The sequence below is a fragment of the Rhinolophus ferrumequinum genome, chromosome 25, assembly GCF_004115265.2.
Source record: "Rhinolophus ferrumequinum isolate MPI-CBG mRhiFer1 chromosome 25, mRhiFer1_v1.p, whole genome shotgun sequence".
NCBI lineage: Eukaryota > Metazoa > Chordata > Mammalia > Chiroptera > Rhinolophidae > Rhinolophus > Rhinolophus ferrumequinum.
Genome location: NC_046308.1, coordinates 12,244,968 through 12,259,097, shown reverse-complemented (window position 1 = coordinate 12,259,097; position 14,130 = coordinate 12,244,968). Strand labels below are relative to the sequence as shown.

At 44.6% G+C, this 14,130-nt stretch overlaps 1 protein-coding gene across 1 annotated transcript in view; it reads right to left on the bottom strand.

Moving 5' to 3' along the window:
- The window catches only part of SRRM4 (serine/arginine repetitive matrix 4), a 157,027-nt gene that overhangs the window by 33,896 nt on the left and 109,001 nt on the right, over positions 1–14,130 (bottom strand). The window contains exons 2-6 of the mRNA XM_033098014.1: positions 13,619–13,765; positions 7,155–7,241; positions 5,342–5,413; positions 3,308–3,334; positions 1,398–1,448 (exon numbers count right to left, since the gene is read on the bottom strand). Coding sequence (XP_032953905.1) covers positions 1,398–1,448; positions 3,308–3,334; positions 5,342–5,413; positions 7,155–7,241; positions 13,619–13,765 — 384 coding nt within the window. The remainder of the gene's footprint in view (positions 1–1,397; positions 1,449–3,307; positions 3,335–5,341; positions 5,414–7,154; positions 7,242–13,618; positions 13,766–14,130) is intronic.

Here is a 14,130-nt window from a genome sequence, read left to right as displayed (position 1 = left end):
GACTCATCCAGCTCTTGGGACTGGGGAGGACGGCAACCTTGCTGTCCTCAGGTAGGCAATCCTGGTCTCAGGGGTGATCCATCCCAGTGCTCTTAAGGTCTGAGCCCAGCCCCTGGCTCAGTGAGTGTCTACACCGCAGCCCCACTGTCATGCTGAGAACCCGGAGAACATGTCTGTGCTTAGCATGAAAGCATATGCAACACATATGACCAATAATTGCCTCTTGATTGAATTGAACAAGCTCCATGATCGGGAAGTTCTTCCTTGAGCTAACTTAAAGCTCTACTGCTTCCTTCTGGAACTCTCTTCAGGCCCTGTGGTAGTGGCTGAAATGCCCTCCTTTGCACTGACCTTGGGTGAAGAGACCTTTCGGGGCAGCAAATCTGAGTGCCCTCCCCCTGTGCCCCGGCCTCCTATTTCCCTCCCTAGCAACCAGCTACCTTTCATCCCATTGCCTTTGATTCTCACTGTAGAAGCTTCTTGGCAGGAGATAAAATATTAGTTGATTGGAAAACACACACACTAACATTTGCAGGGTATAAAGTAGGTGGGTTGTAACCAAATTTACTTTTAATTTGGCTGGGAACTGAACTCCGCAGGCAGCACTGGCTGATTTGAATTTCTACCAGCTATAAACCATGAACCAGCGGGGACTCCAAGACGCAGGCAGGAGCTGCCCTGATATCCCTATGCCCCAGGCCCTGGCAGCCAAGGCTCGGACTCACGTACACACTCACACATGTGCATGCACACAACCATGCCCCCTTAATGACTCATGCACACACAGCACACACCTGTGCACAGGTAAAAACCACCCCCACCCTCCACACACGGATCCATAAGCAGTGCACACGCAGAGTACATAGAATTCACACCCAGTGGCAGACAGTGCACCTACATGTACCCTGTACACGTTCACACGGGACTATATAATGCATTCGTGTGGACACAAATATATACCACACACACACACCAATTACCCACAATGCATAATACATTCGTGCACACAGTTCACACAAATGTTTGCGTGATGGAAACATGTATAGACATTTATAAACAATGTGCACGTCACATGCTACATATAAATAAATACACAATTCACGCACAGAAACATAGGGTTCACACACAGTGGGCACGCCAGGCACAGCGATACACATCATTCACTTTCATGCACATACATGCGTACTCACACGTCATATACACAAGCTGCGGCACTCACGTATACCCAGGCCCACGCAACAAGTCCACACACGGGTCTGTCTTTCCCTTCCTCCTTCCCTCTCATCCACCCACGCTTTCCCTTTTCCTGTTCAGTAGGTACCTCTAACACTTGGGCTGTTAAGAGGCCAGGCCCCCCGCCCCAACTGGACAGAACATTCCAGGTGGTCTCTACTTACTGTTTTTTGTGCCTCTTCTCTTCCCTTCTTTTGCTTTTTGGGCTGGAGGAGCTAAACGAGAAATGGCCAATTACTTGAAAGCTGCCAAATTCCAGTTAAAGATAAAATAAACAAATAGTCAAAATGCTTAACACACAGTGGCCATTAGATCCAGACAGTGTGCAGACGGACACCAACCATCCCCAAGACCAGAGCAATAGCTGCTGAATTTTTTTACCAAGCAAGTTCAACTCGAGACACAACTTGGGGTACGCAGGATGCCAAGATCAGCTTTGGTAGATGGATGATAACAGTCGTAGTAAAGAGAAGAGTAACATCTGACATTTTCAAGGCTTTATTATAGGGTGGGCATGCTGATGGATCCTTTTTTGTCAGTATTCTCATTTTATTCTCCCTGCAACCGATGGGTACAGACACCACATAATAAGTACTCATTTTAAAGATGTGGAAACTGAGCCTCAGATGAGCCAAAAAAAAGTCTTGCCCAGACTCACTCACACAGATGAGCTGGGATGTGGCCCCAGACCATGGCTCTCCAGAGCCCATGCTGTCATCAGAGCAGTTTCTAAGAGAAGAGAATGGAATGTCCAAGGAGATACTCTGAAGCCTCACGAAGCTTGGCAGATTCTGAAATGTTCTGCCCGTGAATATTCAAGTCTCTGGGTTTGATCGTTTTTGTGGTTGTTTTTAAGTCAGAGGCTGGGCTGTGGATAGAAGGGATGATGATGACCCGGGGCTCCAGCGTAATCAAATCGAGGCCCCAGAAGGTGAAGACTATTTGGTGGTTCAAGTCAGACCGGCTTCAGGGGGCAGGGGGTCACCCAGACGCATTACTGGCCGAGGTCGTGGGAGCGGGGAAATTGATTTCATGCAACTGAAATCGTACCTTGACACGAGCTGGGATCTGTCTCCATGTTTGAGACTCAGCCTGGGCAGTGAATGAGCCCAGGACCTCACTGCATGTTCCAAGTTCATTTCCCAGTTCCACTGCATAGTTGCTGTGTGACCTTGGGGAAGTTACCTGTCTTCTCGGAGACCCAGTTTCCCTTGCTCAGGCTGTTGGGCTGGATGGATGTGGATGGATGACGCTGGTAACCACCGTCTACTTGTTAATTGAATGAATGGAAAGGATTTGCACTCTCCCAAGTGCTCTAGCGGTGGCTATTCTTTTTTTTTCTTTTCATTTATATAGTTTATTTTCTTTTCTCTTTAACTTTAATCAGGCCTGAATAGCGGTGGCTATTCTTATCTAAGAAGCCACAGCCGAGTGTGCTGATCCTGTCTGAGAGATCTGGGTTGCATTTTGGCTCTGCCCTTCTAACTGTGTGTCTGTGAGCATGCCTGTCACATCTCTTGTCTGAGTCTCAGTTTCTTCATCTGTAAAATGGGAACAAAAAACATATCCACCGCACAGGTGGTCATGTGGAGAAATGGGGATTAAACACGCACACACGTGGAAGGGGCTTAGCGCAGGATTCAATTTATAGGGAGTACCCGTAGGTGACAGCTTTATTTGTGCTCACCCAGTGTTTCCAGCATAGTAGGACTTGGCCTCTGTCCCTTGGCCAGGATCTGGGAAGGCTTTGGTAGGGTGACTGGGGCTGATATTTTTCCAGATGCCCCAACCCATGGTTTCCATCAGTGGTAAAACCAACAGACTCTGGTAAGGGTAGGGAATGTTTCCAGGGAGGGCCATTGGTAGGGGCTGGGTCTGGAGAAATCACCCCTGATGGATGTTGAAAGCTGGCTTGGAACTTTCAGGAAAACCAGCCCAAATGTTCGTTTTGGAGGAAACTGAGACATAGGAAGATGAAGAGGATGTGCCGCAGAACACAGAGGTGGGAGCCGAGAGCTGAGCCCAGGAGCCACAGACAGCTGAAGCAAGTAACCAGAGGTGACAAATGTCTTACCTGTGCCTTCTCTTCTTGGAGAATGACCTGATTGAAGGGAAAAAAAAAGGAAGAGAGAGAGGGAGGGAGGGAAGGAGAGAAAGGAGGAAGGAAGGAACAGAGGGAGGGAGGGAAGGAGGAAAATAAACATAGGTGAGTTTGAGGTTTCTCTTCCTGGGATGACTTTCCCCATCTAGACTGAGCAACTTGAGGTCAGAGGCTGGGTTTTCGTCACTGTTCTGTTCCCGGGGCCCAGAATCCTTATTCATGACACATGATGGGTATTCAACAAACAGATGTGAAAAATGGGAGTTTTTCTTTTAACCTTGAAGCCTTGTTAATTGAGGAGAGAAAACAAGTAATCTCAATACATCCCCTACCCCTCGTTGCTATTTCCAAAAAAGTTTTCAACCGTCATGAACCAAACATTTCGAGAAGTTGGAGAAGATGGACCAGCAGTAGGTGAGGTTTTGGGAAGGATGGGTGTCAGGTTTCCGCCTCTTAGCCTCGCATTTTGTGGTCCTCCTTCCTGATAAACCTCCAACCCCTGGGCCAACTGGAACTGGCGGAAAGAGCCTGTTTCTAACCTTCTGGCAAAGTCTTTTTCTCCTGTGAAGAAACCCTTGAGGGAGAAGCCACTTGGCTTCCATGGTCCACATATGGAAAAGTCCCCCAACCCGGGACAAACTGTTCAGTATAGGAAGGTGACAGGATGGCATTCCGCAGCCATGGGAAGTCCATTGCCTCTACATAGGACTCCATGTTGGCAAAGGTTTCTAACACCAAATTGCATGTCACTGATTGGTTGGTCCATGTCTTGTAATGAGCAGAAACTCAGCATCAATCAGAACATCTGGGCAGGTGGTGGACATAGTCAGTGAAACCAAACTGAGTTGAGACCATTCTGGCAACAAGGGATGACATGTGACCACACCCCTTGATTCGGAAAAGCCACTTTGGGGCAACTTTGAACCAGGGGTGAGATGCAGGGGGAAAACCAAATGAACTCCTTGATCTTTTGTCCTGTCGTGATTAACTGCACAAGTAACCTACTATTGACGTAGGAAACTTGGAAGATAGAGATAAGCAAAAATAAAATATAAACCACTCTTGCCCTTTCCACAGTGGACCACAGCAAATAACGTATACAGGGAGCGTCAAACTCCCTGTCCCCAGGGGCCAAGCAGGCTTTGTCAATGTGTGGAGATGTGAGGAGCCGGCTCAGGAGGCCTGTGGCAAAGCCGAGCACCCACGCTCCGTCTATATGCACAGAAGCTCCTCTGCTCCAGCTCAGGGTTGCCTGTGGGAAAACTGGTCCAATGAAGACAGAGCTTCTGATTTCACAGAGGAACTGAGAAATTTGATTTTTTTATATTGCAAAATCTCCCAATTATAAAATGTTGGCTGGGCCCATGAATCACAGAATTGAGTCTTCTGGTATATATCCTTCCAGTCTTTTTCTTCCCCTCCATAAACATACATGTGTGTGTGTGTGTCTGTGTTGGGCACCTTTCGGAACGTGTGTCCAGTTCAGGATGCCCTTTAACTGTCCACACACGTGGACAATCCCAGAGGCCATGTTTTGCATGATCCCATCCTCTAGGACACAGTTAAACCAACCAGAGAGGCCTTTCCTGGGAATTTGGAATAAGCAACAAGACAGAGGTTCACTGTCCTCTCGTGGCTGGGCCTGCAACATGGAGAGATGGGAACAGGGTACAGCCATGTCTCCCACATGGAATGGGGAGCTGTATATCCTGCGTGGATCCTATCAGATCTCCGCTCCTCAGTCCCAGACCCTCCCTGAGGCCTGGCTGATCCCTGAGACACTCCTGTCTCCTTATCATCGAATTCCCCTCTGGCCTGAGTGAGCCGTAGCGGACCTCTGGTCCTCCCAACGTACGTATACTAGATACAAATAGTGAACAATTCACAGGTAAATATTTTACACAAATGAAATGACATGCTTCCAAATGACCTCTTGGTGCCATCCACTCTCCTGCCAACTTCCACCCTACCTGGGTCATCCTGTTGGCCGACAAGTAAGGACCATACCTGTGTCGCTTATGTTTCTTAGAACTTTTCTTCTTCTTTTTCTTGACAGGTGATGGGCTATATGATGGGGACCTGCCGGGGGAGGGAGAGACCCTTCAGAGGGAGGTTCTTAAAAGCCAGGGTTGGTTTCAAAGAGACCCTTCTCAAGCCCCCATGCAGGTCTCACCTCTTTCAGTAACACACACAGGATAATATCAATCCTGATATTAGCTTGCATTTGTTTTAAACGTCAGACTAAGGTTCAGGTGACCCGAGTTCCAACCCGAGTTGCCATCAATTCATGAAGTTAACTTGGATATGTCACTCCTCTCTCTGGGTCTGTTAGGTTCCCACTGATAAAATACCAAGGTTCAAACTCAGTGCTAACTGGGGCTTCTCAGAATACATGAATGAAGCGGCCTGAGTGTCAGCTGGTAGGGAATGGTGGGGATGGTGGTGAACTAGAGAGCGCCTGACGTAAGGGGCGACAGCTTCTCAGATCACCTGGAGGTCCCGTATAGCAATGCAGGCCTGGGACTTCTAGAACACCTGCCTTTTCAATGGAAGTCGCCAGGAAAACTATTTTCATATGAAATCTCCTGGCTTTTAGATGCTGGCTACCAATTCAGAAGACAAAGCAAAACAAACAAACAAAAAAAAACATTTTACAGCTCAAACAAAACTTGTCTGCAGGGGAAAATGCAGGGTTGAGAACAGCCTGACTCTTAGCGAGCCACACTGCCCGTCCCCAAACACGTGCCCAGTGGACGTTTATTGAACGTATGGGTGAGTTAGCTGGTGAAGCCTGATGCCTGCGGTTTCCTTCTTTAAAGTGTTCTCATGCCCACCCTAAGATCAGGAAGCTCAAGTCACGTGGCCCAATTCCATCACTCATCCTACAATAGCTGGAATTCAGGGTCTTCACTCACATTCCCTTTTGGGTCCTCTTTGGGTCTGTCCTCTTAGAACAAGGCTAAAGGGTTGTCCAGGAAACAAGGTCCCAGAGAACCTGGAGTTGGGGCTTCCATTCAGACACTCCTCTCTGCTGCCCCCTGCAGGCTTCTTCAAATATTGCCTCTGACGTTTGGAGTGATTTTCCACTCGCCCCTCTAAAGTCTCTGCCCACCCTTTTGGGTTTGGAACTCTGGACATCCTTTTAGCCTGATGAATAGCAGCCTAGAAGAAAATCTGGAAATCTTTAAATAAAAAAAAATTTTTTAAGGAATTTGTACATAGAAAACTAATTCATAGGGTACAAAAACATCAATAGCTGGCAAAAATATAAAATCCATTATCCTTGTCATTAAACCTGCGAGATAGGTGTGGTGGAACCACCTGAGGAGCCTGGAATCAAGCTCCTGCAGGTTCTGTCAGCCCCTCTCTCTGCTTTTATTTTCTCATCTCCAAATGGGGACAATGATTTTTGCCTGGCAGATTGTGGTCAAGGGCAAAAGAGATCATGGAGAACACAGTTCTCAAAAAAAAAAAGAAAAAAGAAAAAAAAAAGAAATCAATACTTATGGTTATGACTATGCTTCCAATTAATTGGTTCTTTATTATGTGGCAGACACTGTGGCAGTTCTTTCCATCTCCATTTTTTCCCCCACCTAATTCTCACCAACCCCCAGGAAGTAGGTATTATCACCACTTTACAGAAGTGGCAACAGGCACAGAGAGGTAAAGTGACTTCCCTAAGGTCACACAGCTAGTTAAGAGGCAGAGAGGGAATCTGAACCCAAGGGGAATCACTGTTTGATTCCGAAACCCATTTTATCCCTGTTCTGTCCCTTCCCCCATCTTCAAGGTTTCATCTCCTCCTCTGGGGGTCCCTCACCTCCTTCTTTTCTTCCTGGTGGATTTCTTCTTTTTCTTCTTCCCCCTGGAGGAAGGTGGTGGCGTCAAGTCTTTGTCGCGGGAGGCACTGTGGGGAGCAGAGTCGGGCATTAGAGGACCCAGGGTTCCCCAAGCACCCAACCAGGGCTGTTGCAGCTGGGGAAGAAGGACCCGGTTTCTTGGAGGATGAAGGACCCATAGCAAATACCTAGTTACCACCTCATGGCTGATTCAGTCCTACCTCCGATTAAGTGCCTCAAATAAAGAGTTAGTGCCGACCTAATGAGACAGACGCTGTACGTTACCCAAACACCAATTGATTATTTAAAACAGAATTATAGAGGTTAACTGCTCTTTAATAGATTTATTATTGAATTTTCAAATGGTTCACCTCGGTAAATAAATCACTTTTTAAATAATTACTCAGCAGTCCAGCCCCTTCCCTCCCCAATACATCTTGCCTGTAGTTCCTGCTGGAAATTTAATAGGAGGCGGATATGTTAAATAGCAGCTGATTATTTAAAAGTATATTTGCCGAGGTCTAATGTAATGAGATACATATCTTATATCGCCTCACAGAACCTCAAAAACCTCTGCTCTTCAGGAATAATTATTTCCCATTCAATTAAATTCAAATGTTCAGGCTGCAGTTAAATGAAGTCAAGTTATCTCCTTTTATAATTGGGGCAGACTCCAGGGGATTTTTTAAAAACATTATCCCATGGCAAAAGGAGATGGTTGGGATGAAAATTTGCTTGGGAATTGAAACATGCCAACCTAGTGGACCATAGTGGGAAAAATGTAATATTAATAAGAATATTAATGTCATGATTGGGAATAACACAACTACCATTTATTCACTTATTATGTGCCAAGCATTTTACATACTTCGATACTTACAAAAACACTTTGAGGATGGTACGATTTTAATTGTCTCATTTTACAGATGAAGAAATTAAGGCTCAGATAGTTGAACCGGCTGCACAGTGAGGAAGTGTCTGAGCTGGGAACTGAGGTCAAAACCTGTGTGAGTCCTACCCTGAGAACTTTCCCACAAAACCAGCTGCATTCTCAAATTTGTTTGTGTAGCCATTCTTTTGGAAATTACCCAACTCTTCACAGAACATCATAAAATGCGGCCATGTTTAATTCCATTCTAAGAATCTGGATCATTACGGTTAGTAGAAAAGTAATGATACAGTGGTTACAATTTATGTGAAGATCTCTGCATCGCCTGTGTAAAAATCGTATAGCTGTATCTAGAACATTTTCAAGAGTCACTTTTAGCAGGTTAAAAATAAATATCAGAGAGATTAAGTACTCAGCTACTTAACTACACTTACACGTTATAAAGGACAGAGCACACATTTCCAGGAAACAAACAGGTTGCCTGTGTAAATGTGGGAGGCCACTTCCAAATTTTTCCTTCAACGAGTGCTTGACACAGAGTAACAGCCTAAAAAATGTTTGGTGAGTGACCAAGTGAAGGATGAATGGATGAAATCATTTAACCACTGGTTAAATCATCTTGTTTCGTATAAACATTTCCCAGTGTAACAGCTGCCAGGAATTTGAGAGAAAAAAAACAACCATAAAACAGTTAAGGGAGAAATACCGAAGGCAAAAAAACAAACAAACAAAAAAACCTTTTATAACTGTGTCTTACTTTTTAAATATTTTTTTTAGTTTTCAATTACACTTGGCATACAATATTATATTAGTTTCAAGTGTACAACATAGTGATCAGACATTTACATAACTTACGATGTGATGATCTCAATAAATCTAGTACATATCTGACACCATACATAGTTGTTGCAATATTATTGACTATGTTCCCTATGCTAGCTATACCTTACATCCCTGTGATTATTTTGCAACTACCAATTTGTGTTTTTTAAATCCCTTCCCTTTTCTCACCCATCCGCTCAACCCCCCTCCCATCTGGCAACCATCAAAATGTTCTCTGTATCTGTGAGTTTGTTTCTGTTTTATTTGCTTGTTTATTTTGTTTTTATAGATTCCACATGTAAGTGATATCATATGGTATTTGTCTTTCTCTGTCTGACTTATTTCACTTAGCATAATACCCTCTAGGTCCATCCATGTTGTTGCAGATGGCAAGATTTCATTCTCTTTTATGGCTGAGTAATATCCCATTGTATATATGTATCATTTCTTCTTTATCCATTCATGAACTGATAGATACTTAGGTTGCTTCCATCTCTTGGCTATTGTAAATAATGTTGCAATGAACATATGGATACATGTCTTTTCAAATTAGTGTTTTGGTTTTCTTCAGATAAATACCCAGAAGTGAAATTACTGGGTCCTTCTTTGTCTCTTGTTATAGCCTTGGTTTTAAAGTCTATTTTGTCTGGTATAAATATTGCTATCCCAGCTTTTTTTGTTTGTTTGTTTCCGTTTTCATAAAAATATCTTTTTCCATCCCTTTACTTTCAGTCTGTGTGTGTCTTTCCATCTGAAGTGAGTCTCTTGTAGGCAGAATATGTAAGGGTCTTGTTTCCTTATCCATTTAACCACCATATGGTCTTTGGATTGGAACTTTTAATCCATTTACATTGAAAGTAATTGTTGGTAGATATGTAATTATTGTCATTTTATTATTCATATTTTTTATTTTTTTCTTAAAGAAGTCCCTTTAACGTTTCTTGTAATACTGGTTTGGTGTTGATGAACTCTTTTAGCTTTTTCTTGTCTGGGAAGCTCTTTATCTGTCCTTTGATTCTAAATCGTAGCTTTTTGGGTAATCTTGGTTGTAGATCCTTAGTGTTCATCACTTTGAATATTTTATGTCAATCCTTTTTTGCCTGCAAAGTTTCTGTTGAGAAATCAGCTGACAGTCTTATGGGAGCCCCTTTGTAGGTGACTAACTGCTTTTCTCTTGCTGTTTTAGAATTCTCTCTTTATCTTTAACCTTCAGCATTTTAATTATGATGTGTCTTGGTGTGGGCCTGTTTGGGTTCATCTTGTTTGAGACTCTCTGTGCTTCCTGGACTTGTATGTCTATTTCCTTCATCATGTTAGGTAAGTTTTCCATTATTATTTCTTCAAATAGGTTTTCAATTCCTTGCTCTCTCTCTTTTCTTCCTGGTACCCCTATGATGCAAATATTGCTATGCTTGATGTTGTCCCAGAGGCCACTTAAACTATCCTATTTTTTTTTTTTAATTCTTTTTTCTTTTTGCTCTTCTGATTGGGTGTTTTCTGCTACCTTATCTTCCAAATTGCCGATTTGACCCACTGCTTAATTTACTGTACTACTATTGATTCTTTCTAATGCATTCTTCATTTCAGTTATTGTAATCTTCATTTCTTACTGGTTCTTTTTCAAGTTTTCTACCTCTATTTTTATGTTTCCTATCTCTTTGTTGAAGTTCTTACTGAGATCATTGAGCATCCTTCTAATCAGTGTTTTGAACTCTGTATCGGTAGATTGCATGTCCCCATTTTATTTAGTTGGTTTTTCTTGAGTTTTGTTCCGTTCTTTTGTTTGGGACATGTTTCTTTATTTCCTCATTTTGGTTGCCTCCCTGTTTTTATCTCTGTGTATTAAGTACTGCTGCTATGTCTGCCAATCTTGGTAGAGTGGCTCTATGTAGTAGGTGTCCTATGGGACCCAGTGGCGCAGTCTTACTGGTCACCTAAGCCAGGTGCTCCAGGTGTGTCCCTTTTGTGTGTTCTGTGTGCCCTCCTGTTGTAGTTGAGGCTTGATTGTCATTGGTACATCAGTGAAAGGGATTGACGCTCAGGCTGATTGGTTGTGAGGACTGACCATGAGTATAGTGGAGGGGCTGTTTTACAGGGGCTGACCCTATGGAGCAGGATTCGCTCTTTCGGGGCTCTGGTACCTTCCCAGTCTGCCCTTTTGGTGTGTCTTTTGTGGAGATGGTTGGATGGTGCTTCGGTGTAGTCTGAAGGAAGTCATCAGGTATGTTGGTTTGGGGGCCTCTTGGGAAGGGCTCTGGTGCAGGCCAATGTCAGCCACTGCCTGTGCCCTGCCCGGGTCCACTTGGTATGATCTACAAAGTGATCTCCAGAATGGCTGCCAGTTGTGCTATGTGTGGAGGTGTCTCGAAGAGGCTAAGCTGCAAACTGAGGCTGGCTGCCACTAGTGCCAGGTTTGAAGCTGCTTAGCAAGAGGTATGGGGCACCCTGAGGCCAGATGCTGCTTGTTTGGGGTTTATAACCTTTGAGGTTTTAGGAAAGTCAGCAGCATGAGCCAAGACAGGCCATTTGTATGGAAAAGCCACTGGAAGCAGCTTAGGTGGGCTCAAAAGTTGAGTCGGGTGGGGTCTCAGGGAACATGAAGGCAGGGCAAATGGTGTTAGCCAGGTTGATGGAGACTCAGGACTTCTCTTCCTGGCCCTGGAACCCAGGGCTGAGGAGCTTGGGGTGGAGCTGGGACTCTTCACCCCTCAGGGGGAACTTCTACAGCTGAGATTTGCCTCCTGATTTTTAACAGTTACATGCAGATGTGGGACCAGCCTGTTCTGCATCTCTGCCCCTCCTAACAGTCTCGAGGTAGCTTCTTCTGTATATCCTTAGTTATAGAACTTCTGTTCAGCTAGACTTCAGGCGATTCTCAGTGATTCTGTAATTTAGTTGTAATTTTAATGTGGTCACGGAAAAAGGTGAGTACAACATTTACTTTCTCCTCTATCTTGACTGGAAGTGTAAAAGTGTGTCTTATAAAACAGAGAAAGATTTCATTGTTTCAGTCAATTACTCCCACATCTTTCTGGAACCCCAGCATCCTAGGTTTGGAAACTACTATCCTAGACTCAGATTTAAGTGATAAGGTAAAACCAAGAATCCCTTAATTTTGAATAGATTTGAGGTCTGCGAGGGCAAATAATCCACCCCCTCATAAATCTCAAGTGCCTTTATGCACGTAGGTCTGTATTTCCTCTACCTCTTTCTTTCCTGGCACTAGTTCTCCTAGGTGTGCCCTCACAGCAGGGCTGGAAAAGCCAGAATAGTGGTTAAGTACACTGCAGTTATATCAGCAGCAGTTAAATATCAGCAGTTAAGTATGCAGTGGTTACGTATACAGCGGTTCAGTAGCCAGTGGTCAAATATGCAGAGGATACGTATGCAGCACTAAAGAACGATGGCTCTATAAACTGACACACCGGGAAGGAGTAGACTGGGTAGAGGAGTGGACATCATCTGTGAACGCCACCCTGGCTTTTCAAGCCACTTCTTCACAATTAAGGGTTCAACCAGAGGTCCCTGTTTATCAGCCTCAGGGGCTATGAATCCTTTAAAACAGAACACAGCTTCGGGGAGTATTCCCGGAGCATACACAGTTTTCCTGGGGGCGGCACTCATCTAATTCTCAAATGGGTGACCAACATGGCTTACAACCCCTACCTTCATGACCCAAGAACTCCAGGATAGAAGAAGAGAATTTGGATCAGATCAGCCGTCCTTAGGCTAACCTTGGCCCTGCTACCAACTGACTTCAGTTTTCACATCCGTACAATGGGTTTGACACCCCCTGATTCAACATAAGCGGGCAGAGGTTGTCTCTGGGGGTATTGCTGACTAGGACACTAGAGTCATTTCCTGTCTGTCACCGTGGGGTGGGTAGATGCAGGCTCAGGGCAGCGAGAAGAGTGGTGACATGGCTGAGGAGTAGAAATAAAGCTTTTAACCAGTCGGGGAAGCCAGACTATATGACAGTGTTATAAAGAGAATCAATTCTCAAAAGGCCAAAGGCAGGCCAGGCTTTGTATGTGTATAGTACAAAGTTTACAAGTAGAAGGTAGGGGGATAGCTCAGCTTTTACATTAACTTCAAAGTATAATGTGGCAGGTTTACGTCTAGGATATAAGATCAGAGAGACCAGAGTTCGAAACTTTCTTCTGCCACTTACTGGCTGCCATATTTTGGGTGAGTCACTTTACCTCTCCAAGCCTCGTAAAACCCTGTATCCTCAGATGCCAGCGTACGGCCAGTGACGTGGTAGGTGCTCACGAAATACCGGTGGAATAACGGAATTAAGGAATGAAGGCCAAGATCTGGAACTCGGGACATAGATCTGGGCTGAAGTCATGATTTGGGAGTCAGTGGCTCACAGTGTCATTCAAATGGAGAGGAACTACTCTGTCATTTAAGGCAGGGGTAACAAACGGTGACCCACGGGCCATATCTAACCCATCTCCTGTTTTTATAAATGAAGTTTTATTGAAACATAGCTATGTCCATTTGATTACATGCCATCCGTTTGGTGCTACAATGGCAGGGTTGGTAGGCATGGCAGAGACCATCTGGCCCACAGACCTAAAATATTTTCTACCTGGTCATCTAGAGGAAAAATTTTGCTGATCCCTGATTTAAAGGTCTGAAAGAGGTGGCCAGAGAGACAAACGTCATTTCTACATCTTTAACTTGAACTTTCTCATTGGACTGAAGAGAGAAGTGGGGGCAGCATCTCACCTGCGTGCTCTGGCAGGACTGAACTCCCGGCAGGTCTTGTCTCTCTCCCAGCTATTGGTGCCCAGAGCCTCAGGGGCCAGATGCTGGCTCAGCTTATCCGAGGGTCCATCCTGAGCTGGGACCATGGGGCTGCTTGGAGGTTCTGTCCTACAGGGGCAGAAATAAGGAGGCAAATGTATTAGCATATGATACAAACTCAATGTTCATTAGCTTTTCATAGATGTCCTAGTTTCCCAGGTTCCCTTGCAGTTAAGTTGGGGCCACGAGATTATCTTTGGCCAATGGTCTCTGAATGGGGGGGTGACATATGTCAATTCCATTTGATGCAGTAAGATTTGTATGCTTTCTCTAGCCTTGCTTTATCACAGGGATGTTGGAGGCCACGTGCTCTGAAAGGTGAAGCTATTTGGTGGAGGAGAGATGCCTGAACCACATCAGATTATGCATGATAGATACAAACCTCAGTTAGGTTAAGCCACTGAGATGGAGTTCATTTGTTACTGCAGCATAGC